General features: G+C 41.3%; 1 protein-coding gene across 1 annotated transcript in view; it reads right to left on the bottom strand.

Moving 5' to 3' along the window:
* The window catches only part of C9 (complement C9), a 39,393-nt gene that overhangs the window by 9,849 nt on the left and 2,731 nt on the right, over positions 1-26,813 (bottom strand). Inside the window, exons 2-7 of the mRNA XM_075184183.1 lie at positions 26,466-26,574; positions 22,079-22,223; positions 16,708-16,855; positions 16,249-16,387; positions 5,340-5,555; positions 988-1,228 (exon numbers count right to left, since the gene is read on the bottom strand). Of these exons, the coding sequence (XP_075040284.1) occupies positions 988-1,228; positions 5,340-5,555; positions 16,249-16,387; positions 16,708-16,855; positions 22,079-22,223; positions 26,466-26,574 (998 nt within the window). The remainder of the gene's footprint in view (positions 1-987; positions 1,229-5,339; positions 5,556-16,248; positions 16,388-16,707; positions 16,856-22,078; positions 22,224-26,465; positions 26,575-26,813) is intronic.

Raw genomic sequence — 26,813 nt, 5'->3', positions numbered from 1 at the left:
GTGCCCACCACAGTTTTGGCGCTGCATGTATTGTGGTGGTGTGCTCTGTATACTACATACTTCTGCCTCCTTTCTTAATTTCTTTGTACTCCTCTCAGACTGTTTATTAAGCGTACAGATGTGAATGGCAGTTTCTAAAGTCAAATCCTTTTCTCTTAACAACTGTGTGCATACAGTATCATTATGAAGACCACAAACAATTTTGTCTCTGATTTGTTTGTTGGTGATGGCGCCAAAATCACATTTTTTTGCTAGTAGCTTTAATGTTGACACATGATTGCATATCTTCATCACACTTTTGGTTTGTGGTATTAAAGATATGTCTGTCCATTATTAAATTCTTTAAGGGTAAACATATTTCCTCAAACCTATTTAGAAGCACTTCGGGAGAGGATCAATGTGGCGGAGACCTTGAGCCATGTATGCAAACTACTGACACCATGTAGGTGTGGGTGTAGCAACACTAAAGTGACAACTCTCAGGAATAAAACATTTCCTGTGTGTTTTTTTGGGAAATTATAATCCACATATCCCATACTTGCCAACTCTCCCTGAATGTCAGGGAGACTCCCTGAAATAGGGGTGATCTCCCTCATTCCCTTAAGAGTCTGGCATTCTCCCTGATGCTGAGCCAGTACAAGACGTGGTTGGCTTCGCCATCTGTGGCATGATGACGCAGTTCAGAACCTGTATCCTATGTTCATGTATTGATGCCTATGGAGGTGGCCATTTTCATGGAGACCAAGATGTAATCAAAGACTGACAGGTAAGACAACATGACTTCAGTAATGGAGACAGAAATGTAAAAGACACTTCAGTCTCTAGAGATTTATCAGCTGCTTTTCTTTCTGGGAGACCTCCCTGGCTCCCAGGAGAGCAGGGAAACCTCCCGGTTCTCGCCCCCCCAATATATAGGTTGCCCTATGGCTACGTTCTCATACTGTGCCCAACAAACACATCAGACATTTAACATAGGATATACTGTACCTTTGCTTTTCATAACAATGGAATCCAACATATATACAAGGTCATATTTTCCTCCGATGACACCGGAGACTGCATAATGAGTTCCATACATTTCCATAAAGGCAAGATATTCTGCCTTTTCATAGGCTAAAGGGAGGCTGTTCAAGTCTTCGATGAAAGTAGATGATAATATGATGTTTCTAGTTCTCATTTGGAATGTTCCCAATTGCACAGATCCTGTCACTCTTAAGTATTGTTTGTTCTAAAAACAAATAGAAACAAAGTGGTTAAATGAGTACTGGACTATCTTATTGTCCTGTTGAACTAAAATGTGGTCCTCCTGGGACTTGTACTTTCATGAGTCCTGTTGAACCTTCCCTATATCTGTTATTCTGTCACCAACAGGACTTTTCAGGTCTCAGCATATAGCTACGATGGAGCTTGTAGATCCTTGAGAAGTAAAGAACCACTGAAAGTCACAAGGCAATAACATGACTTGCTCCTAGCAGGGATGCCACATGGATGAATGAAGGGGTCAATACACGATCAGCTAATCAGCTTCTGTTTGACTTTTGTGCATTGTCCAATCAAGGTCAAATAAGTTCATACATTCGTGAAATTGGCTCCACTGGGGGCAAGCCATGTTGTTCTCATATTTTTATTCCAATTAGATTATTTCATGATGGAATAAAGAAGATTCTAAGTATTTTGTGAAGTATATTTTAATTAAAGGACTTAAATAATTGGTTTGTGTGTTTTTTGCTATACGGTACTATAATGGAGCAGCAATATCCAACAGGTCCTGGTTGCCAGCGCCTACTGGTTTTTGTAATGCCCCATGTTCCAGCATGTTCTGGTAGCCATGAAAATGCTGGCACTTGCAGTTCATGCTCAAGCTGTCAATGGCTGCCAGGACTTGCTGCGATTTGTAGTTCCACAACAATACCTAATCTCTTTTTATTACAATACATTATTGCACTGGCACCCACTATCCAAAGGATGCCAGGAAGAGCTACAGTGCTATTCAGCACTGTTCTGGTTTACAGGGCCTGCATATTATTTAGGTGCTCGATATATATACAGTAAAGGCATGGCAGTCATCAACATCAAGTTGACTGTTTTACTGCACTAATGATACAAGACTCTAAAGAAGTGAGCTTTCAGCGTCTGTGGGTATTATTATTATTATTATTATTATTATTATTATTATCTTTTATTTGTTAGGCGCCACAAGGTATCCGCAGCGCCGCACACAGTACTAACAGTAGATTATACAGGGTGAAACCATACAGAACAATGAACAAAAAGTACCAATACTTCAGAAACTCCGGCTAGTCATATGCAGTAAAGAAGGAGCGGAAGAACAGGTATGGAGACAAGATGGGAGGGGGCCCTGCTCATACAAGCTTACATCCTAAGGGAGGGTAAACAGACCAGGCACAAGAGGAGCCAGTTGAGGCAAGAGGAGAGAAGGGAGGACGAGCTAAAGGGAGGAGATGGGGGTTAAGTAGATGGTTGGTAGGCTTTGAGGAAGAGGTGAGTTTTGAGTGCACGTTTGAAGGAGCACAGAGTAGGAGAGAGACGGATGGAACGAGGGAGGTTGTTCCAGAGAAGGGGGGCTGCACGGGAAAAGTCTTGGATTCTGGAGTGGGAAGTGATGATAAGAGTGGAGGAGAGGCGGCGGTCGTTGGCCGAGCGCAGGGAGCGGGCAGGAGTGTGAATGGTGAGGAGGTTAAAGATATAAGGGGCAATAGAGTTGAAGAGAGCCTTGTAAGTGGTGGTGAGGAGTTTGAAAAGAATTCTGTAGGGAAGGGGAGCCAGTGTAAGGCAAGGCAGAGAGGGGAGGCAGAGGAGGAGCGGCGTGAGAGGAAGATAAGTCTTGCGGCCGCATTGAGTATAGAGCGGAGGGGGGAGAGACGGTAGTGGGGAAGGCCAGTGAGGAGGAGGTTACAATAATCGAGGCGGGAGATGATGAGTGAGTGGATGACAGTTTTGGTGGCATCCTGAGAGAGAAAAGGACGGATGCGGGCGATGTTGCGTATTTGGAAGCGACAGGCTTGGGCAAGGGAATGAATTTGGGGGGCAAAAGAGAGAGAGGAGTCGAGGGTGACACCCAGGCAGCGAAGTTGGGTGACAGAGGAGATGGTGGTGTGGTATGGTGGGGTATGTTTCTGAGTCTGTGTGTAGCAGGGTGGTCTGTGCTTAGATTGGTATATAGAATGTGTGATTGGAGGTGTGTGTTGGAGAAATCTAAATCCATGGTCAGGTTACTTTCCACCACATACTATGTCCTGTACTGGACTAACACTCTGCTAATTTGCTTTAGTATTATGATAAATTATGTCACTTAATATGGACAAGTCTGCTTCAGGGTATACTCTACAGACAAATACATCTAATTGGGATTAATTTGATGTTGCGAGTAATTTCTGTAGAATTTAGAAGGACAATGACTGTGAGCTGACAGTGTGTGAGGTGCAGTGAACTAGTTTTCCAGTCTCTTGGTCTCAGTGTTGAGAGACCAAGAGGTTAATGTATGAAGCTCCGGGTTCCTCAACACCCGCGAGTTCGGCATCTTCAGCGCTTAAATTTAAAGTGGCGCTGCCCTGTAAAGGGAAGTTTCCCTTTACAAGGCAGCGGCACTTTAAATTTAAGCGCTGAAGACGCCGAACTTGCGGGTGTTGAAGAACCCGGAGCTTCATTCATTTACCCCCAGATCTATCCATTTTGGTCACTGACGTCATTGGCCAAACTGGACAGAGACCTGCCACTAACATATTATATATATATCTACTTAACTTATTATTTTATTGCTGTTTGGTCTATAATTATTATTATTATTACTTTAATTATCAGCTGTGTTTTCTTCTCACTTTTAAATTCTTTATTTGTAAAGGAAACATATGTACAGAGCAGTAGTAAAACATAATAAACAAACAGCAATTTGTCTGCTATGTCTTTTGTGATCTTTCTAAGAAAACAGGTGGAGGGAAAGGTCCAGGAGGACTTTCCAGGAGTCCCCCCCCCCCCCACAAGGATCTCCCGGACCCTTGTGGAGGTGGTAGAGTGGTGGCAGCATAACCCCCCCCCACTATAAAATTCCAACATTTACTGCACTGAATAAGGAGGGGCACGATCGTGTCATTAAGCCCCTCCCCCGCTATTCAATGTCTTGAATTTTGGCATTTTATAGTCACATGCCCAACACTTACACAATGTACTAAGCACTGTGTAAAAATATATTTTGAAAGGTCACCTTTACTTATTCTTAACTGCTTTCCCCTATAAACAACTAGTACAAATCAATTTAGACTTGAGAAAACAATGAGTAAAAACATTCAGCAATAAATTGACCATACTGACATTATAAGTAACCTTTTTTCTACCCTCTAAGGGAGGAACTCAATTGGCCGCGATGTTCTGAGTTACACTGCGGCTGCGGATCTGTCCTGTTTATACAGTAAAAATATCCGCTCATTTTTACTGGCACCTCTATAGGGCGAGAGAAAAATTGAAGGATATTTTTGTGAAAAATAATCTGCGCAAAGGTGTCTCGCAGCCGCTCCGGAGACACCTAGCGCTGATTAATTTAGAATCTCCCCCTAAATGTCTCTTTAAACAACTTTTCCTGTCACAAGAAAGATTTGTGAACCGCTCATATCAAGCTGACACTAACTGGGTCTCATTGTCGTTGAGGTATCATAGATAACAGTCATGGTGGCATTGTGGTTATCCCGCTGCCTTGCAACACCGGAGCCTCGTGTTTGATTACAGGTAGGGAGCCATCTGTGTGAAATTTGGATGTCTTCCCTCATTGGTACCGTTTGGGTACCTGTTTCCTCCAACAGTCCAAAGGCATTCAGGTAGGTTATCTCACTCCTGACAAACTGGTCTCAGGGGCGCACGCAGGGGGGGTTTCTGGGTCTCTAGAAACCCCTCCTCTCCGCTAAAAAAGTGCGCTACATAGCGGACACTTCTTTGACAGCGCCGCGGCTGCTGTATACTACAGTACTGCCGAAACGGAGCTGCTGCGCATGCGCGGCAGCTCTCTCTCTTTTTTTTTTTTGGGGGGGTGGAGGGGAAACCCCCTTTTAAAAATCCTCCGTGCGCCCCTGGGCCTTGGTGCATATATTTGTATGGCAAAGAAATTAGATTTCAAGTTTCCCCTTTTTGCAGAGGGAGAATCGGGATTAGCTCACATAAAATGCAACTGTTAAGGGAAATGTGGGGAATCCAAAAACTTAATTTCCTCTTTCAGGGTCCAGAATTCTGAAAGGAATAGGTCCTCGATATTTACCAGCAGTATGCAAAGGGTGATTATCTAACTGTGTACAGCAGAAAGACTGGCAGTTTTGTGATTTTGTTTTCATTACCTTTTTTGTAGAATACTGTTTGACTTTCTCGATACTTTTTTTGTAAGAAACTTTCCCTCCCAGACTCCCACCGATTTTAGTGTCATTGCTCTCCGTAGGCGTCACTTTCACAGCGAATGTTGCCGCAAAGTCCACTGTCTTCTCTTCTGCAATCTTAGTCAGCAGTTCCACGCTGTCTTCAAAGGTGTCTGTTGCAAATTTTTTATCAGCTTTTGTCTAAAAACAATAGAGCATAATGTTATCACAAAAAAAGCAAACCACACACATATCAAGGAGCTATCCACTTATTTATTTTGTATTAATTATTCCCTAATTAATTATATAATTATCTGAAATTTATTTATTTATTTTCTGATGAATTAAGATTGGAAAACAACATTTATCTTCAGCAGCTCCTCCACAGTACTAAGGGGTAACTGTCTTACAGAGAGCTGCAACACTTTTGCTATTGCCATGTGAGAAAATGCACTGCTAACTGGATATACATATGATACACGTCTGAAGTCTCAAGGACACAAGTAGATGGGTTACAATCATCTTGAATCTTGCTTTTCCTCCTGAAACAAGTGGCAGAGCAAATGATTAAGTTAAAGTGAAGATGAAAATTATATATATATATATATATATATATATATATATATATATATATATATATATTATCATTATTATTATAGTCGCTCAAAATCGACAGATACATCCCATGATGAATCAGGCCCTGTATGTTTGTGTGTGTGTGTGTGTGTGTGTGTGTATATATTAGAGATGGGCGGGCTCGGTTCCCCGAGAACCGAACCCACCCGAACTTTGCCTATCCGAGTACCGAGCTGAGTTGAGTAGGCTTGGTACTCTCCCGCCCGCTCGGAATCCAAATCGAGGCCGAACGTCATCGTGACATCGTCGGATCTCGGGGCTCGGTTCTCGCGATACTTGAAAATTATAAATACTCGCCTCCATCGCCATTTGACAGAGCGAGAGAGCAGGGTGTAGTCACAGGCTGATTAGAGCAGGGACAGACAATACAATTCTGATTCCAATTCTGATAATAATCGATAGAGAAGAGAGGAGGATAGAGGAGTCTTTTTTTTCAATATTTGGCACTACAAGTGCTTTGGGGTGTCCCCCATTCTTTTGCATTAATATTTCTGGCTGTCAACAGTCCTGTTTGTCAGCAATCTGAAAAATAATTTTTAGCACTCCCAAGTGCTTTTTGGGTGTCCCCCATTATTTTGCATTAATATTTCTGGCTGTCAAAAGTACTATCTGTCAGCAGATTTAAAATATAATTTTTAGCACTCCCAAGTGCTTTTTGGGTGTCCCCCATTCTTTTGCATTAATATTTCTACCTGTCGAAAGTCCTGTTTGTCAGCAATCTTAAAAATAATTTTTAGCACTCTCAAGTGCTTTTGGGGTGTCCCCCATTCTTTTGCCTTATTTTTTGTGGCTGTTAAAAGTCATATTTGTCAGCAGTATCCAAAACAATTTGTAGCATTACAAGTGCGTTAAGCTCATAATGGATTCTAAGCAGTCCACATATGAGCAGAATCAGCAACCAGGTTCTGTCACCAGTCCTGATGGTAGTGTTCCCAGTACGTCATCTGGGAAAGGCGATGTTAAACTACACAGTCTTTTGAAAGCAGTAAAAAAAACACACACCCAAAAAAAATTGACCGTGTTGAAGCGCAGAAGAAGTGTAACTGAGGAAAAGTTAAGTGCCGATAAAAAAAAATTACCAACATTCCATTCTATACACGCAGTGGCAAAGAGAGAATAAGGACTTCACCTTTGTCTATTAGTGGCAGATCTAAAAATGTTACCGAGTCTACAAGTGGTGCACAACTACTGTTACGCGTCAAACCGAGATGCAAGATAACAGTAAGGCATTAGAGGATAATGTTTGCTCTGAATCACAAATGACACCAACCCCTGTGGAGAGTCTATCCAACAGTGGGATGTCTAATCGTGAGCATTCTGATAGTGTACCCATAAAGAGGGGCCCTTTCAGCAGTTCTGCTGATGTGTGACTGAACAGCCCGAGGGTAGCCGGTGATACACAAATTGAGGATGACACTTTGGAAATAGAAGAGGATGAGGGGGAGATTTGTGGAGGTGACGAGGGCGCTAATGAGGATGTTGATGAGGATGAGGTTGTTTGTGTCAGTCCTGCACCAGTGTCAGCAGTTCTGGCACGTGACAAGAAAAAGGCCATTGTCATGCCAGGCCATAAAACAAAAAAATCCACTTCTTATGTGTGGAATTATTTCTACCCAAATCCAGACAACAATTGTCAAGCCATTTGTAGTGTATGTCAAGCCACAGTCAGTCGAGGGAGGGACCTTAACCATGGAACCTAGTCTATGTTATGCCATTTAACTAGAGTTCATGGCAAAGTGTTGGGAAAAGCTGAAAGTTCTTCCACCGACATCCCGACGGCTACAAAATACACCCACCACACCATCCTCATCAATATCCTCAGTAGCGCTTGGAGTTAGCCCTGCATCCCACTCATTAAGGCTGGATGACTCCTGCACTCTGAAGAAAGCGTTAGTCCCACTGCTGCTGCTGTTGCTGCTGCTGGGGGTGAATCGTCAGCCCAGAGGCAGGTCAAGAAAATGAGCAGTCCTACATTTCAGCAATTAACTGTGAAACAATCATTTGCGAGGGGAAGCAAATATGACAGCAGTCACCCAGTAGCCAAGCGAATCACAGACACCATGGCTGCAATGTTAGTGTTAGATGTGCGTCCAATATCCACAATAAACGCAGCTGGTTTTTCACAGTTAATTGAGGTTTTGTGTCCGCGTTACAGAATTCCATCGCAACACCATTTTTCCCGTAAAGCAATTCCACAACTATACCAAAAAGTGTGTAAAAATGTAGAGATTGCGCTGAAAAATGCCATTCTGCCCACTGTCCACTTAACCACAGATATGTGGACAAGTGGAAGTGGGCAAACCAAAGACTATATGACTGTGACAGCCCACTGGGTTGGTCATTCACCTTCACCAGCAGGAACAGCAGCAGCATGTACACCACTACGTAACATTTGTCACAGGCAGGCCACTCTTTGTATCACTGGCTTCACTAACAGGCATACAGCTGACAATTTGTTACGCAAACTAAGAGATGTGATTGATATGACTTATACCTCTTGTACTCTCCCCAGGATATGTCATTTCTGATAACGCCAACAATATAGTGCGAGCATTACAGCTGGGTGATTTCCAGCACATTCCCTGTTTTACTCACACCATCAACTTTGTGGTGCAGAGCTTCCTACGAAATAACCGTGAAGCGCAGGAGATGCTTTTGGTGGCCCGTAAAATTTCAGGCCATTTCAGGCATTCAGCCACAGCATGTAGGAGATTACAGCAGCTCCGAGAGCAGTTTAACTTGCCCTGCCACCAACTTAAGCAAGAGGTGGTAACTAGGTAAAATTTCACCCTGTACATGCTTCAGAGGATGGAGGAACAGCGCAAAGCCATCCAAGCATATTGCACAAGCCATGACATTGGGAAAGGAGGGGGGATGTATTTCACTCTTGCACAGTGGGGAATCCTTTCAGTGCTGTGCAAGGTGCTGAAACCATTTGAAGTTGTAACGTGTGAGGTGAGTGCAGACTCTGCTAGTTTGAGCCAAGTCATTCCTTTAATTAGACTATTGGAAAAGCAGCTTGAGAAACTGAAGGAGGAGCTGAAAGCAAGCAATTCAGCAAAGTATGTTGGCCTTGTCGATCAAGTACTTCATTCGCTTCACAATGATCCTTAAGTTATTAAGATCTTGAACTCGGATCACTACGTTTTGGCCACTGTGCTTGATCCAAGGTTTAAGACCTACATTGAGTCTTTACTTGTTAATGAGCGAGATGTGAACTTTTGCAAGGAGCTATTGCTCAGCAAGTTGGCCGCTGAACTGGGCCTCGGCTTGACTACGTGTCCTCCTTCACTTTCTCAAGCTGCTGCTGCTCGTGAAAAATTAAATTTCCGAAAAAAGAAGCAGGGAAGACGCAGGGGGCAGACCAGAACAATTTAACATCTGGGCTGGTTTGAAGGATTTTTCTAAAAAATGTGTCACCTTGCCCATAACTCCATCCAATACGAGTATAAACATACAAAGGATGGTGGAGGATTATTTTCAAGAGGTAATTGATATGGAAATGTCAGACAGTCCCTTTCCTTACTGGGAGGAAAAGCAGGCCATTTGGAAACCCATTTACAAACTTGCTTTGCAATACCTAAGCTGCCCACCCTCCAGTGTGTACTCTGAACGAGTATTCAGTACAGCCGGGAACTTAGTCAGTGATCGCCGTAGAAGGTTACTTCCAAGAAATGTGGAGAAAATGATGTTTATAAAAATGAACTACATCTTCCACGAGGAAGGCCTTCACCATCAAAGACATCCAAGCACTGACTGTTCTCTAATGGCGGATTCAATTAGCGATGAATTGATAGTCTGTGATGATGACGTACACACTGATGAGGGTGAGGATGAAGATCCAGATGATGACGATAACATCTTTTTAAAACTTTCAATTTGAGTCTAAGGTTCAATCTACCCCCAAAGAGGAAAGGGACTTGGGGCATTTCCATATCACGTACCATCTTGAAAGGTTGCTGTTTTGGCAATTTATCATCATGGGTAGGGTGTCATACACAGACTGACCCCAAACTGCCTTTGTCCATTTCAAATAATATTGTACAGTCTATAATGGCTGATTTTTTGGGTGTTTTCTACAACTGGAGGGGGGCCTATAGAGTCAGAAACCAAACTTCCTTTGTCCATTTCTTTACATATTTAACTATAAGTGTAGGGTGTAATATACACCCAAAGACGATGGCTGCATTGCCAATATGCATAGATGGAGAGGAAGACAATCTGGTTTGTGTGTAGAATTAATGAAGGCCTACCTACCAGGAATTAAACTGTTTTTTTGATAATTTATTAGCTTTACAATTACATTACTTATCCAAGAAACAGGTGGAGCACTAAAGTTGGTTATTTTATGCACAAAAACATTGATTTTCCAACAAAATAGCAAAACAAAACCAAAACACGCAATGACGGTTTTGCAAAACCAAAACCAAAACCAAAACACAACGGTAATCCAGATCCAAAACCGAATACGAAACCAAAACACGGGGGTCAGTGACCATCTCTAGGATAGATATATATATATATATAATGTATGTATATCATACTTGCCAACTCTCCCAGGATGTCCGGGAGACTCCTGAATTCTGGGTGGATCTCACGGACTCCCGGGAGAGTATGACAGTCTCCGCATCTGCCCACTTCCTAGTGAAGTGGGCAGAATTAAATCCATAATGCTGCGATTCACCGGGAATCGCGGCAATTGACCCTTTCCCCGCTGTAAAATGATGCGTTTACATCATTACGTCACTGGGGTGGGGCCAAAATGATGCAATTTTTGGAGCCCCGCCCCCTGCATGCCCACCCGTCCCCGAGAGCTCCTGGATCATACCTTGCCATAAGTTGGCAAGCATGATGTATATATATATATATATATATATATATATATGTATCAAAATCGACAGATATATGCCTTGATGAATCAGACCCTGTATGTGTGTGTGTGTGTATATATATATATATATATATATATATTGTAACAAAGGGAGGCATTTATCTGACAAGATGCAAAGAAAACATACAAGCAGAGTAAGACATTTGCGCAGTTATGCACCTAGATTCAGGTTAAACCAAGTAAAGACTTATGTGTAGTTTAAAGTTGGTTAACTTACATGATTTGAAAGCTGCTTCCTCTCAGCAAACAGACAGGGTGTGTCTGTTTGTTCAAACAGAGCCAGTGATGGGCGTTTTCTCTTAAAGAGAAGGTGAGTGTGTCACCTGTTCATCAAGCTAAGGCTGGGGGAGGAGTATCATGTATAAAAGCTTGTTTGTGTCATTTGTTCACTGAGACCAACGCTGGGGAAGCTGGCTCTTCCTGAGAGAGAGCTGGTCTATGTATAGCTAGCGTTTAGGGTCTCCATAATTGCTGTGAAAGTATACGGTGTCAAAACATTTACCATCCTGACAATAAAGCTACATAAAAAGGAAGAAGTTGTTCGCGTGTGCTTCTGCAGTAGCGGGCTCTTGCCACAATATATATATATATATATATATATATATATATATATATATATATATATATATATATATAGCAGTATGGTATTTTCCTTTTATTATGAAACAAGATGGAGTCTATCATTGATTTCTATGTGTCTCTTTATGAACAGATACTAAGTCTGTGATGTTTCGTCACATTATTTACTTGTCTTTTATGGCCATGTTTTCCCTAAACCTAGTATAGTGGACTATGTCCTTCAACTCAGCTCAGACAATGGTTATTTACCAACTGAAGGTAATGTTGGTTTTACAACAGACAGAGAGTATTTGTGTATTCTTAAATATTTGTTGTAATGTTTGTTGTTAAGCAATATATGGATATAATTGCTCAGTTTGTAAACTTAGCTGTTTTACTCAGAATGATACTGTCATCAACTGCCCATATTGCATCAGCATTCACTTTAGTGTAAGGAAAAGGATTATAAAAGATGGCACAGTTCAGACCTTCTTGAGACCTCACTGGTGAGTCAGGAAGGCTGTGCCAGATCTCCTCCATCAAAGTATTCTAGGATGCATGATTCAACTTGCTTGTTGAATGTGGGGTCTCCATGCTGAAAATCCGGGGAATTACGTGTGTGTCTAACAACCTATCGAAGCTAAGTATTTTAATTGACATATTAATCATAAAATCTTCTTCTTATACATAGTTTGTGAGTGTATCATTCCTTCTTTGTGCTAGTATTTCATGATTGTAACCTTGCAACTTGATACAATATATATATATATATATATATATATATATATATATATATATATCAGACTCCCACCAAATTTCTAAGCTAATCAGGCGCTTATAAGTGCAGAAAACACAAAAGGTGACAATAGTGAAAAATTGTAACTTGTATACTCAGTACATAAGATGGCAGCTCCCAGTACATTCGACACCTATCTGCAGGTGTCAGCCTAATAAAACACAAAGAGAGAAAGGGGCACCAACATAGTGCATTAAATGCATGACATAATCAGAAAACTCCACACATGTGCAAATGCCCGTACCAGAAGTTCATATACCAATAGCCTTAGATATATGCTCATAAACTTCCAAAAGGTATTAGCTGCAGCGATCCGCTGAAGTGTAACGTCCTGACTCTGACAGATGCTCCTCCCAACATACCAACACCACTCCCGATTGGCTAAAACTCAGAAGAAGCCAATATAGTGTAATACCATCAAAACAAATTAAATTGAAAAAAGGTTTTAATATAAAAGAGGCAACATAGCCTCACACTGCGGCTTAAATAATATTATGCTCGTACATAAAATATGATATAAACAGCTTATCTGTCCAGTGTCTCGTGCAATAATGGATCAGCATGCAGGGCAAATCCGGCCAATATCCAAACTGACACACAAGTCCGGGACAGCATACAAACGACTACCCAACGCGTTTCGTCCTCTTAGTAAAGACTTTCTCAAGGGATCATAGGTATGATCGCTGCAGCTAATACCTTTTGGAAGTTTATGAGCATATATCTAAGGCTATTGGTATATGAACTTCTGGTTCGGGCATTTGCACATGTGTGGAGTTTTCTGATTATGTCATGCATTTAATGCACTATGTTGGCGCCCCTTTTCTCTCTTTGTGATATATATACCGTATATACTCGAGTATAAGTCGACCCGAATATAAGCCGAGGCACCTAATTTTGCCACAAAAAACTGGGAAAACTTATTGGCTCGAGTATAAGCCTAGGGTGGGAAATGCAGCAGCTACTGGTAAATTCTGACAGATCTCTAATAGAAAACTTGTATAGTATAAACTGATTAATAATAAGACAGCCCTAGTGTTACGATACTTACCATTCCACGCTCCCCCGCCGCTCCGTCGGACCCGGAAGCCGCACTTCCGGGTTCAGCGATCACGTGATCGCTACCTAGGGCAGTCACATGATCACCACCAGGGCGGGGAATTCAAATGGGACTCTGCATAAAAACCTAGCTCTGACACTTGGAGAGTGTCAGAGCAACTTACCAGTTCCTGGCTCCTGATTCCTGTGTCCTTCTTCCTGCTTCGTGTGTATTGACTCCCAGTGTACCGACCCGGCTTGTTCACTTCTGGATTCCGTTGTCCTCTGTGTACTGACCCGGCTAGCTGACCTCGCTTCTGTTCTTGTGACCCGTGTACCGACCCGGTTTGATTGACTCCGAGACCGCTTCCTGATTCTGTCTGCATTGCCTGCCTGTGTACCGACCTGGCCTGTCCGACTACTCTCATCTTGCTCCTGCTCCGCTGTACTACACCTTGGGGCAAACCTGAGGACCGCGACCTGCGACTCCTGGCAGCAAAGCCCATCCCGCCTTGCGGCGGTTCTTGGTGAATAACGGGGAGATCGTTAGACTCCGCACCTCTGGTAAGCCAGCGTTAATCAAGGTTAGTAGAGAATCCAGTAAATCCGTTACACCTAGCACGGAATCCTGAGTTTCCAATTCCCTGAGTAATGAGTAGTAAATGCTGCTAGTATGTTTGATGACTCGAGTCCTCCTCGTTTAACCGATTGAGTCCTTATCACCCACGAGCTAAGTTATTGTGATCTGTGTATATTTCAGTATCAGAGGTTATAACCAAACTCGGTATTAATAAAAGGTTACAATACAGTTACATCAATAAGTAAATACCGTAGGTTCCCTCCGTGAATAGTGGGCAAGTGTTGTTACTCCGCATAGACTGCCCGGTAATATAATCTGTGCCGTCGTTACAGCTCAATTGTCAGATAGCGCCGCGAGTCACTCTCCACAATTTCCTTCCATAAACTGGTCAGATGTTGAAAGACATTGATATCCTCCACAATGATCCCTGAGGAAGTCGCCAGGGCAAAACTCGTTGGATTGTATTTATTACGCAAACTCACAGACTGTGGACTTTTAGCTTAACAACCGCTTGATCAGCGGCACCACGTCACACGCTTGCGCATGCGCACTTCCACCACTGGAGAATCAGGACGTCCGGCCGGCATCAGGACGTTTGAGCGTCCCCAAGGTAACAAGCCGTGGTCCTGGAGCATGACTCGAGTATAAGCCGAGGGGGGGCTTTTCCAGCACAAAAAATGTGCTGAAAAACTCGGCTTATACTCGAGTATATACGGTATATATATATATATATATATATATATATATATATATATATATATACACACATATATATATATTTATGCTATACAAGTTAACCCGTGCATGATACTCATGCATTCTAGTCAAATCAAGCTACTTAAGGTGCTAAAAAGGTTCTTGTCATGCATTTGGGCCCAATCCAGGCCTCCTCAGGGGAAGAGCGTTACTTCCCGACGCAAGCTCCCTTTTTAACGTGGTTTTGTCCACATGTCACCACCTCATCATTTTTCTCCATCACCTCATCCTTCATCTTCATCGCCATATCCTTCATCAAGCTACTTAAGGTGTTAAAAACTCCCCACTGTCACCCCCGGCAACCACCAACCACTCCCAACTGTCACTTCTCCTTCAAGAAATATATAGGTCAGTGTATAACTCTGCCCAGCAGGTGGCGCTGCAGCTTGTTTTGTTTTTTTTACCACACGCGCCACTAGGCATTTATATAGTAGAGATATATATATATATATATATATATATATACATACATATATATATATACTGTATATATATATATATATATATATATATACATATATACACATATATTTACATATATACATATATATTATATAGATATATATACATATATATATCTATACATATATATATATATATATATAAAAACTATATATATATATATATATATATATATATTTACACATACATACATATATATATATATATATATATATATATATATATATACACATACATATATATATAAATATATATATATATATATATATATATATATATATATATACACACACACACATATATATATATATATATATATATATATATATATACCATATATATATATATAAATATATATATATATATATATATATATATATATATATATACCATATATATATATATATATATAAATATACCATATATATATATATACCATATATATATATATATATATATATATATATATATACATATATATATATATATATATATATATATATATATATATATATGTATATATATATATATATATATATATATATATATATATATATATATAAATACATACATATATATATACTATATATAGAGATATATGGTTTACCATGTCGTACTTTTTTCTGAGCCGATATATTACTGATAAAACATTGTATACATTATGGAGCCGATTCCCGTGACGCGGAGTGCGTCAGGAATGGTTTGCTAAGGCACTCCGCAGCTAAGCAACATCGCAGATCTTTCCTCGCACCTCATAGAAGATCTGCGATGTTGGGGTACCGTAGTACCCAGAAATATGTTCACATTACCTTGAATTGAATTGGCCCCTGTGAGTGTTATAACTATTTTGAGGGACGGACCTTGTCAGATTATAGCAGTTTTAGACTAACCCCGCACAGACACACCCTAATTAGATTAATCTGAGCGCGATTATACCATCTGCAGTTCTGGTCATGACATCAAAAGGGATCAATAGTCAATCAAAGTACATACAAAAATAGGACGATTGGTTGTACCAATTGTACTTCCAGGTTAATAAGATTTTATGATCCATAGGATCCAATAAAATAGGGCTGCCAATGACCAAATTGTCAACCATGTTTTTTATTCTGTTATGTTGATTGCATTTGTGCGTTTGTTTTCCTTCCCCCATCATATTGACGATACAGCAGCCTATTACCTGATAAACAAGAGCAGCAACATTCCATGGCTTGCGGTAGTAGGTCCTTGTGTTACCATCGCGGACTCTGTCACATATCCCATTATAATATTCATTGTCAAAGGCGTTTCTCTTAGTTTCCATTCCGAGAAAGTTGAAACTGAAAAAAAAAAGGACATCAAATTATTACATTAATTACAAATGAATATCAACTTGGACATGTATTGGTAGGGATTTTCTGGTACAGTACATCATGTACATCTGTAGTGCTTTACAAATGGAAACAAACACAGTAATAAAGACTGGGTAATACATACAGACAGAGTGGTCCCCCAAAGAGGGCCCTTTTAGCAAGCTTACAATCTAAAGGGCAATGGGAGGTTGATAGATAAGGTTAAGAGCAATTATTTTGTATTGGATCGTTTTTGTTATAGCAATATAATCCTAGTAATGTTAAATAGACTTTCCTACATTACACACCTGTCTCCGGCTGTTCTTCCTATTTCGGACAATTCAATATCAGTTGTACAGACCCGTTTGGGATCTTGTCCATCATCACAAAGTTCGTCTGAGCTGTCTCCACAGTCATTGTCCCCGTTACACAGTAACCTCGACTTTATACATCTACCTGCAAACAACAGGAACATGTTGAGCTAACAGAAACTGCTGAGAACGCTGTAGACATAATTATGATAAAAATAGCAAAGGGTGCATGAAAAATCTGCCATTATTAAAAGATTTACATATTTTTATTTGTGTTTTATATTATTTATTTTAGGATTAATCATAAGTAAGGCTGGGTCTTGTATAGGGCTCAATAAGTTGTGTTTAGGGGCAGTGATGGGTAAGATCCCATACCCAATGACGTAACAAAAAACATATCTTTTACTAGCATTTATAAAGCAGGGACCACTTATGAAAACGTAATGCTCCTGAATGCAAGTATGAACATGAGTGGGTATGATGGCACTGAAAACAATGGGTTCCAATGTCACTATAAGCGCTCACTTCATACCAGTGTTTGGCAGCATTGTGTTTGCAGTGCCGTTTTCCTGCTTTTCCTAGCACACTGTGTGCTCAATTTCTTCTTTTACCAACAAATGAAAATCAACTCAGGGTATGAAAGAAGTCAACTGTTCTTTTAGAAAAGCACCACGGCATCAAGTGTTATGTGCTTGAAAACTTGAATTATCCTAATCATAGTGCTCACATACTGGTGTCCAAATATTCTGCACAAACATAGAACAGGTGAGAAAGTGAGAACTTTGAACACATGTATGGATGCCAAATTGCCAGACTCCAGTTGAAGCATTGGGCCGAACACCTGGCTCACAATCCATGCATTTTAACCTCAACTTCATGGTCACACTCTGACCCAGATTCTGACAAAGCAGAAGTGGCATCATTGTATATAGGATGTACTGTGTATGTATATACACCGAATAGCCACAACATTGAAAGCACTGACAAGTGAAGCAAATAAAATTGATTGTCTTGTTACAATGGCACCTGTCAAGGGGTGGGATATATTAGGCAGCAAGTGAACAGTGGGCAAGAGTAAGGAACTGAGTGACTTTGGCAAGGGTCAAATTGTGACGGCTAGCGCATCTCCAAAGCGGTAGGTCTTGTGGGGTGTTCATGGTATGCAGTGGTAAGTACCTTCCAAAAGTGGTCCAAGGAAGGACAACCGGTGAACCGGTGACAAGGTCATGGGTGTCTAAGGCTCATTGATGCGCATAGGGAGGGAAGGCTAGCCGGTGTGGTCCAAACCCACAGAAGTGCTACTGTAGCACAAAATGCTGAAAAAGTTAACGCTGGCTATGATAGAAAGGTGTCAGAACACACAGTGCATCGCAGCTTGCTGCGTATAGGGCTGCGTAGCTGCAGTCCAGTCCCATGCTGGCCTATGTCCACTGCCAAAAATGCCTACAACGTGCACGTGAGGCCAGAACTGGACCATGGAGCAATGGAAGAAGGTGGTCTTGTCTGATGAATCACGTTTTCTTTTGTGGACAGCCGGGTGAGTGTGTGTCATTTGCCTGGGGAAGAGATGGCACCAGGATGCATTATGGGAAGAAGGCAAGCCGGCAGAGGCAGTGTGATGCTCTAGGCAATCTTCTGCTGGAAAACCTTGGGTCCTGGCATTCATGTGGATGTTACCATGACACGTACCACCTACCAGAACATTGTTGCACACCGAGTACACCCCTTCATGGCATCGGTATTCCATGATGGCGGTGTCCTCAGGCCCGGCGTTCCCATTAGGCAACGTTAGGAAGCTGCTTAGGGCGACAAGCTCTGGTGGGTGCCACAGAAGTTAGATGCAATTAATAATGTTGTGTGGCGGCGGCTGAGCATACCTTCCACGGCCGCTACACAGTTTCAGAGAAATCCACAGGGAGGGGGGAGGGGCTATTGATCGCCACCGCCACCCTCCCCTCCAACAGAAGATGGGTCGCACCGTCCCTCCATCTCCTCCCCTCCCTTCTCCTCCCCCCTCCCCTGTCGGGCGTGACATCATCAACACGTCGCAACAGTGTCAGTGAGGAGCGCGGCAGAGAGGTGGATCTTCATCTTGGAGGCAAGTTTCAGGTAAGGAAAGAGAGGGGAGGGGGACAGTGGTATGCTACAGGGGGGGACATTGGTATGCTACAGGGGGGGCACATTGGTATGCTACAGCATGGGGGTCATTGAGACCCAGGGGGGGAACATGTGATTTGGGGGGGTACATTGAGATGGGTAGGGGGCAGTGTGCTGGTCAGGAGACAATGTGATTCAGTGGGGGTGGTGTGATGGAGTGGGGGACATTGAGATCCGAGGGGGGCAGTGTGCTTGAGAGGGGACATTGTGATTCAGGGGGGCAGTGGTGTTATGCAGGGGGGCAGTGGTGTTATACAGGGTGAGCAGTGGTGTGATGCAGAGGGGGGCAGTGGTGTGATGCTTATTGTATCAAGTTGATTGTTCCAAAATCTAACACTTGGATACCTGCCCTCTAGATATCCTGTGTCTGCAGTGGAGTCTGGACAGCTTTCTTCATCAAACATCACTGCATCTGGACCACTGGAGGAGGTAAGGATTACCTTTTTTTTTAAACACAAAAGCACAAAGTCAAGCATGTGAGGGTCTGTGAAGTGGGTATTTGGTGTGTTCGCGGGAAGGGGGGAGGAGGGTGTACTTTGAAATTTTGCCTAGGGCGCCGAGAACCCTAGCACCGATCCTGGGTGTCCTCTTTCAGCAGAATAGTGCGGGACATGACAAAGAGTTCAAGGTGTTAACTTGGTCTCCAAATTCCCCAGATCTCACTCCGATCCAGCATCTGAGGGATGTGCTGGAGAAACAAGTCCCAGCCATGGGGGCCTCACCTCGTCACTTACAGGGCTTAAAGGAACTCCTGCTAACATCTTGGTGCAAGATACCACAGGACACCTTCATAGATCTTGTGGAGTCCATGCCTCGATGGATCAGAGCTGTTTTGGAGGCATGAGGGAGACTTACACAATTTTAATGTTGTGGCTGATGGGTATATATCTCTCTGTATATATATATATACTCTGACAGAAGCACTTTGAAAGTAATAAACGACAGATATTTATGTCCCAGTCTTTCTGTCTTACATGCTTTAAAACCCCAGGGAGATAGTTTGTTTGGGAAAGAGCTTCCCAAAGAGTATTTTCAGCTGTAGGAAAAGCTGTTATAAGGGTCAATGGGATTATGAATGGAGAGATAAGGGCGGGATCAATTCCTAAATAAATGTGTGTACTTGTAAGGTGTTTAAAAGGTTGTCAGTGTGGTCAGTATCTCACTCAGCCTGGGGAGCAGGTCAGATGCCTGCAGAAAGAGACAAGAGACATCTGTGTTTAAGCACACTCAAAACACTACCCAAAACCTAAGCCGACTGACAACAGAGTCTACCAGTTTATGGGTAACTACATAAGAGGTCTGTATCCTATGACAAAGTCTGATTCATCAAGACACCCATTCTGAGCACAATGTATGTTTGTTTAAAATACGTGCACTGATGTATTCAATCTCCCCTGATCTACTACACAAGACACTGTATGATACGTTCAATACCTTTGTAGAATATACATTGACAGAAGAACACACAGAAAAAAAACAACTATTGAATTAATGTTACCTGTTAATAATATAATGATTAATGACTAAATAGTAAAAAAAAAAAAAAAAAAAAAAATGTTGCTTTATATATTGTTCTTTTCTATGACATACATTTATTAGGGTGATCTCAATGTCTACTGAACATAAAATACATTTTTACAGTTGCTCCTTATTGCAAACAAATGTTACATCATGCATAGGAGTCTGTCATCACAAGTACTCAGGACTCAGACTAGCCCTGTAGCTGGAGCAAGAGATACGGTAGAAAAACAAGTACCTTGCCCAGAGCTATATTTGGACAAGGCTGCGTGCCTTAGAGTTTGGCATGCCCTTACTGTACAGTGACTACAGCCAAAGCTCTCCTTTTCCTCCCCGCACACTCCCAGAAATTGTAAGCTGTAGTAAGTGTGCTTAGCGTACGTAGATGCAGTGAACATTGCTGTGTTCACTGTTGTGTGGTCCAGTTCTAGGCATGTGCAGAGTGATTATGTGTACAATACACACAAAATCAGCAGATACGTGCCTTAATGAATCAGAACTCTCATGTGCAAACATTTACATATAATAATATAAGCAGCATTGTAGTGAATGTTATAAGATGTGTTTTAGTTTAAATCCATAAAATAATTTAGGCTTAGTGTTACGACTCTCTCACCTGCGTCCTGGCCGTCGCTATGACGACCGGGACGTCACTTCCTGTACCCGGCCCGGCCGTTGCCAGGGCAATGGTCAGACGCCGCGCGCTCTGTAGCACGCCCCAGCAACACTAATCAGCTGGGCGCATGCGCTAGTCTTGTGCAAACCTGTGGGCTGATTAAAATCTCCCATTAATTAATTAGCTGGGGCCTGGTGGTGATCACAGAGCTAAGCCCTGATTGGAGAGTCTCTGTATATTAGGCAGGGAGGGCTTAGCCTCCCTGCCGGTTATAGCTTCCAGACCTCTGTGTTGCTGCCTGCTGCTGTGCTGTTGGTGTTAAGCCTTTGGACCTCTGTTTGCCGTGTATTACCCCTGCTTGTACCCTGGATTTGTCTTTTTGCCTGTGCCATTGACCTTTTGGCTTGTACCTCCGATTCTGCTGATTTGCTCGTGACCCCGACCCCTGGCTTGTTTTCTGACGATTCTATCTAGCAAGTGACCCCTGACCTCAGCCTGTTCTCTGGATTGCTGTCTGTCATTACCCTCTGCTCCAGGGTTCTCCACAGTCGGGACACATCACACGACCCTATGCTAGTCTGCGGCCAAGTCTGTCCCCACCACTAGGGGCTCCAGTGAACACCAGACTTTCGGAGTAGATTCCGGGTATTGTTGTACTGGCTGGAGGGGTTCCTGACATTTAGTGATTATAATTTCTGTTAGTTGTCAGAATGATCGGGCTTACTCAAGTCTAGAGATGACGATGGCCTTAGAAGCTTTTAGATAGATCCATTTTTTATTGTATTTTTTCTTTTTTTAATGTAGAAGAAAATTGAGGTACACGATGGGATTCACCAATGACTAAACAGTACCAAAGAAAGCAAAGCCAAACAGTGACCCCTGCAAGTCATGAGAAGGCACTACACTCCATCTGGTAGAATGCTTATGGATTTGTGCATGACTTCTCAAAGGTGTTGTCCAGCAATGGCTTACCCCTCATTATAGTGTGCAGGCCAGCTATGCAGCATATATATGTTTAAAGATCTGCCTTTAAAGATATTCACTAAAAAGTGACACAGATGAGGAAATTGTCAATACCTGAGTCACACTCAAAGTCATTTCCACAGTCAACAGGTCGTTTCTCACAATGTCTATCCGTTTTGCAGCGTTGAATTTCTCCCAGGGGACTCAGACATACTTTACCGCCATACTGGCCAAACTTCACAATGCTCCGAGAACGGTACTTTAAAACAGAAACAGAAATATTTAAGAGTGTTTTAACTTAACAGTTACCTTCTAACTAGTACAGGGGGTGAACATGGTAGAAATTGTTCTATGTTATCATTCTGTACAATCTATGAATAAACAAGGAATTTTCTCTGCCTTTATAATTACCAGCTCCTTATTATAGTCAGAGGTTAGCAACCTTTGCCACTCTCCCTCTGAACCAAATGATATCACATTAACTCCTACCGGAACAGGAGCAGAAGAGAGAATCGAATGCCATTGAAGAAGGAAGACATAAATTCCTTGGGGATTTTTAAAATGCATTTATGCAAAAAAATTATCTACAGTAACGGCACAGATACATATATTCAAAAGTTGATCACCTTAAATAGTTAGTCCTGTCCTCCTATATCTTGCTCTTAGTTTAATTTACTTCTTCCAGCCTATCTTAACATTCTATACACCTGACCTGGTGGGTTTCATCCCCAAGTGCTAATATTATATCACTGTGTATTATGTTATACATCAATTCATTAATTCAGCAATGTTAAAACCAGTCACAGAAATACATTTCTAATTTAAATATTAATACCTATTTTGGAAAATAGGAATTACAATGTATATAAATATAACAACTGTGTTCAGTGTGCTAGAATTCAGCAGTTTGGACCAATTTATTTTACTCCATTTGTTATATTAACTAAAGACTTTCTCCTAATTACTGGTATGGACACGGTTTACCTTGGCTTGTCATATAAGCCTAGGAACGCCCCCTACATTTCAAGAATGAATCGGATCATTTGTGGGCAGTTTTATAGCGATTTAAAGGACTCAGTCCCATGGAATTGCTCATTGCACTGAGGAAGCCCCAGTGTTATTGGGGAGAAACGCGTTGGTCTAATATTAACACTGATTATCATTTATTGACATACATTTACTGTGGTATCGTAGAACGTATATCATAGATCTATTCCATCTATTTGAACTCTCACCAGATCCCGCTTGTTTGACTGCATGTAGTGAAAGTAAATGACAGCTAGAAGCGGGCTGAAGTCAAACCCATCACTGTGCATGTGCGAGCTCTCGCCGCACACAGAATTTAATTCTCTCAGCATTGGACCTAAATTTTCATCTGCCACCTGGACTATAGGGGGGTAACTAAAGGACCACTACTGAAAGAGACACTATCCCTCCGGAGACCATACTACGCCACAGCGGAGATCAGGAAACGTGAGTTGGAGTTGTTTTCTATATAACGGAGTTCAGTGATTTACTACTACTATAGTGGAAAGTTCTATTTATAACACTGACGGAACTATGTGATGGCATTTGTCTTTTGAACTCAGAACATTTACAAGATTTATTCTGTTGGTGCATATTTTGAATTATAGCATTGGACTATTGTCCTATATTTAAGGACATTTTCTTGTTTCATATGAACATTGGTTTTGGCCAGGACTAACTATTTAAGGTGATCCCCCTTTTGAATATATGTATCTGTGCTTTTACTGTTGGTTTTATTATTGCTAATTTATCCATATAAATATTTCCATATATATATATATATATATATATATATATATATATATATTTGTATTATTATTTGCATTTCCATTAATTTATGTGTCTTTGTGTCTTCTTCCGCCTTGGGTTTATTAAATTTGTCTATATCGATTTTAGGAGTTTTTCTGGAATTCACTCCTCCCCCATCTTTCCCATACGGCAGCAGTATATCTCACATTATACACAGAGCTGTGCTGATTATTAAATCCATTTGTTTGGTTTTTAAAAAAAATAAATAATATATATATATATATCTATGCATGTATAATATTTTCGCCATTCATAAAGCACAGGGTGCCATCACTAATTGCAATGCTCGCAATGCGTCTGATTCATCAAGGCATGTATCTGCCAGTTTTGAGAGTATCCTACACAAAATCACTCTGTGATGCCCAGAACCGGAATTTATGCCACTAAACGCAGCCACGTCTGCTCCGTCTTTGAGCACAAATGACACTTACTACAGCCTACAATTTCCGTGAGTGAACAAGGCAGGGAAGGGACATTTTGCCTTAGTCAATTTACAGTAAGGGAGTGCCAATCTCAACCGTACACAGCCACGTCCGAATCAACATGAGCATGAAATGTGAAATTGTTTTAGGGATGAGGTGTCTAGGAAGGTGGAGTAGTGCTACCATTGGGTAAGGTCCAATTACCCGTTAGTAATGTTCTGTTTGCCCGGTACCCAGCCTGTTATATACATCTTTACCTCTGATGAAACTGCCAATTAGGGCAGAGAAACGCGTCAGTGCGAGTGACATCACATTTGGATATTCCATCGGCTGTTAAGGATACCATCAGATGTTAAGTGCAAAGTTACCACAAACTATCTTTTCGGATTGAATGGCCATTCCAACGCATGACAGCTTATAGGATTCTCCATAAAGATAAGTCATACTATTGAATTTAGACATTGGATGTGTTATGGCATCCTAATTCATCACTTATTGGAGATTTTACATACTGAATGAGATGCTGCTTTGGAGCTAATAATTTTCTAATGATGCCTATCAGCCATGAATGTATAATCAATTTTTGCTCAATGGACTGAGGAACAATGTTGTTATAGTTCAAATTTAACTTTTGGAGAGCATTTATAATATCTTGTTTTTTTTTTAATATGGCATGAGAATTTTATATTTTTAACATCATGATGTATTAGAAAACTATTGATTACATGCATGTTTAAGTATATTCAACATTCAATCCGGATTGATTTCATTTTTGGGAGAAATTGGTAATAATATATCATCAAATATTCTTTTGTTTGTTTAATTTAATAGTATTAATTTATATGGATTCTTATTGTGTGTGTAAGACTTGTGAATAAACTAATTGATATTTTTATCAGCGCTCTCCTCATTAATATCTACATTTTTTGTTATATACCTGAATAATGCAGAATGTGCAAAAACCGATATGTCCCGCCAGCCTACCTATCACTGTTGTTTGCTTAGTTGTAGTAAAGGTTTTGTTATCCTCTGCTTTTGTTTTTCCATATAAGGCATAAATATAGTTTAGAGCAGCTTGATGCATCTGCTTTCGTTAAGCATATTGAAGCATTTTGGGGATATGGTAATTTAGGGAAAATACTCTTTAGTATAGCCACTCTTACCAGCAGGTACACATCTAAACATTTCCAGTAAGCTAATAGTTTGATAATCTTTTCTATGATGGGTGGGATTGGATTTACTGTATATAGGTCTCATAGATTGGAAACAATGAATTCCCGCAAAATATTTTTAGCCATTCTAAATTGTGATAGTTGAGGAGATCTAGGGCCTGATTCAATAAGGATCTTAACTTAAGAAACTTCTTATTTCAGTCTCCTGTACAAAACCATGTTACAATGTAAGGGGTGCAAATTAGTATTATGTTTTGCACATAAGTTAAATACTGACTGTTTTTTCATGTAGCTTTCATGTATGCTATGTTCAAAAAAAATAAAAGAAAGATGATAATTACATAAATGTAAAAAGAAAACACTCTATAATGGCCCACTGCTACTCATCATTGGGCCCAGTCCTTTGGGGATGGCAAACAAACATGTGTGCCCCTGCAAATGGAGTTGTCCAGCCCAAATAGCGCTAGGCCCTCCTGGTACTCCTGGTTGGTGGGTACCAGGGAAATAATAAATAATTGTAAAATATTATTGTATAATAAACAATAAATCATAAATAAAAAGTAATTATTTGTGCCCTCTGATAAGAAATAAATATTAAGGGCACCGTACATAAGTGAAATAATTTTCCAAAGTTTTCTGTACAGCATATGGATTTTGCAGTGGTTGAGCCGTTAGTAAATCCAGGGATCCAGGGATCCAGCGGATCAGGGAGGGGGGGGGGGGGGGGCGATCGGGGCGATCGCCCCCCCTAGCAGGGGCTTGCTGCTGACGGCTGCACACTGTGCAGGTCCGTTTAGCAATGACAGTGTGCTGCCCGGCTGCTCTGATTGTGTTTTAAACACAATCAGAGCAGCGGGACAGCACACTGCCAATGCTGAACGGACCTGCACATGCTGTGTAGCCGTCAGCAGCCGTAGAAATTAGAAAGGGGGCGGGGCCTAAATCGCCCCCCCCTAAAATCGCCCTGGGTAGAGCAGTTGCCTAGATCCGCCCCTGGCACCAACATACACATTAACCTCACACTTGATGATGCAAATTGCAAAATGTAAATGAGTCAAAGTTCATCATTACCCTCTGATTAGTACATGGGTCACATTCGCTCCACTCGCCCCAGCCAGTAAGCTCGCAGTCGACCGCAGCAGGTGGGACATTAGCAGATCTCAGGAACCTCTTTGAAAACCTGAAAGAAAACATAAGTTGGTCAGCTTTGATTTGATGTAATAACCTCTTATTTTCATTGTCAGTCCCTGCATTATTGTTGTGTCCCTGGGTGTACAACACTAGAGAATAGGTTGATTCTGTATAAATAAAGGATAATAAGAATTGGGCTCAGTGTATTTCTACATATGTACCACAGGAGGGAGCTGTTTTATCACTAATTATCCCATTACGGTGAGTGTCATATTTTTTCTAACGACT

The sequence above is a fragment of the Mixophyes fleayi genome, chromosome 1 (assembly GCF_038048845.1).
Source record: "Mixophyes fleayi isolate aMixFle1 chromosome 1, aMixFle1.hap1, whole genome shotgun sequence".
NCBI lineage: Eukaryota > Metazoa > Chordata > Amphibia > Anura > Limnodynastidae > Mixophyes > Mixophyes fleayi.
The sequence above is the reverse complement of the archived record's forward strand: the minus strand, read 5'-3'. Positions and strand labels throughout refer to the sequence as shown.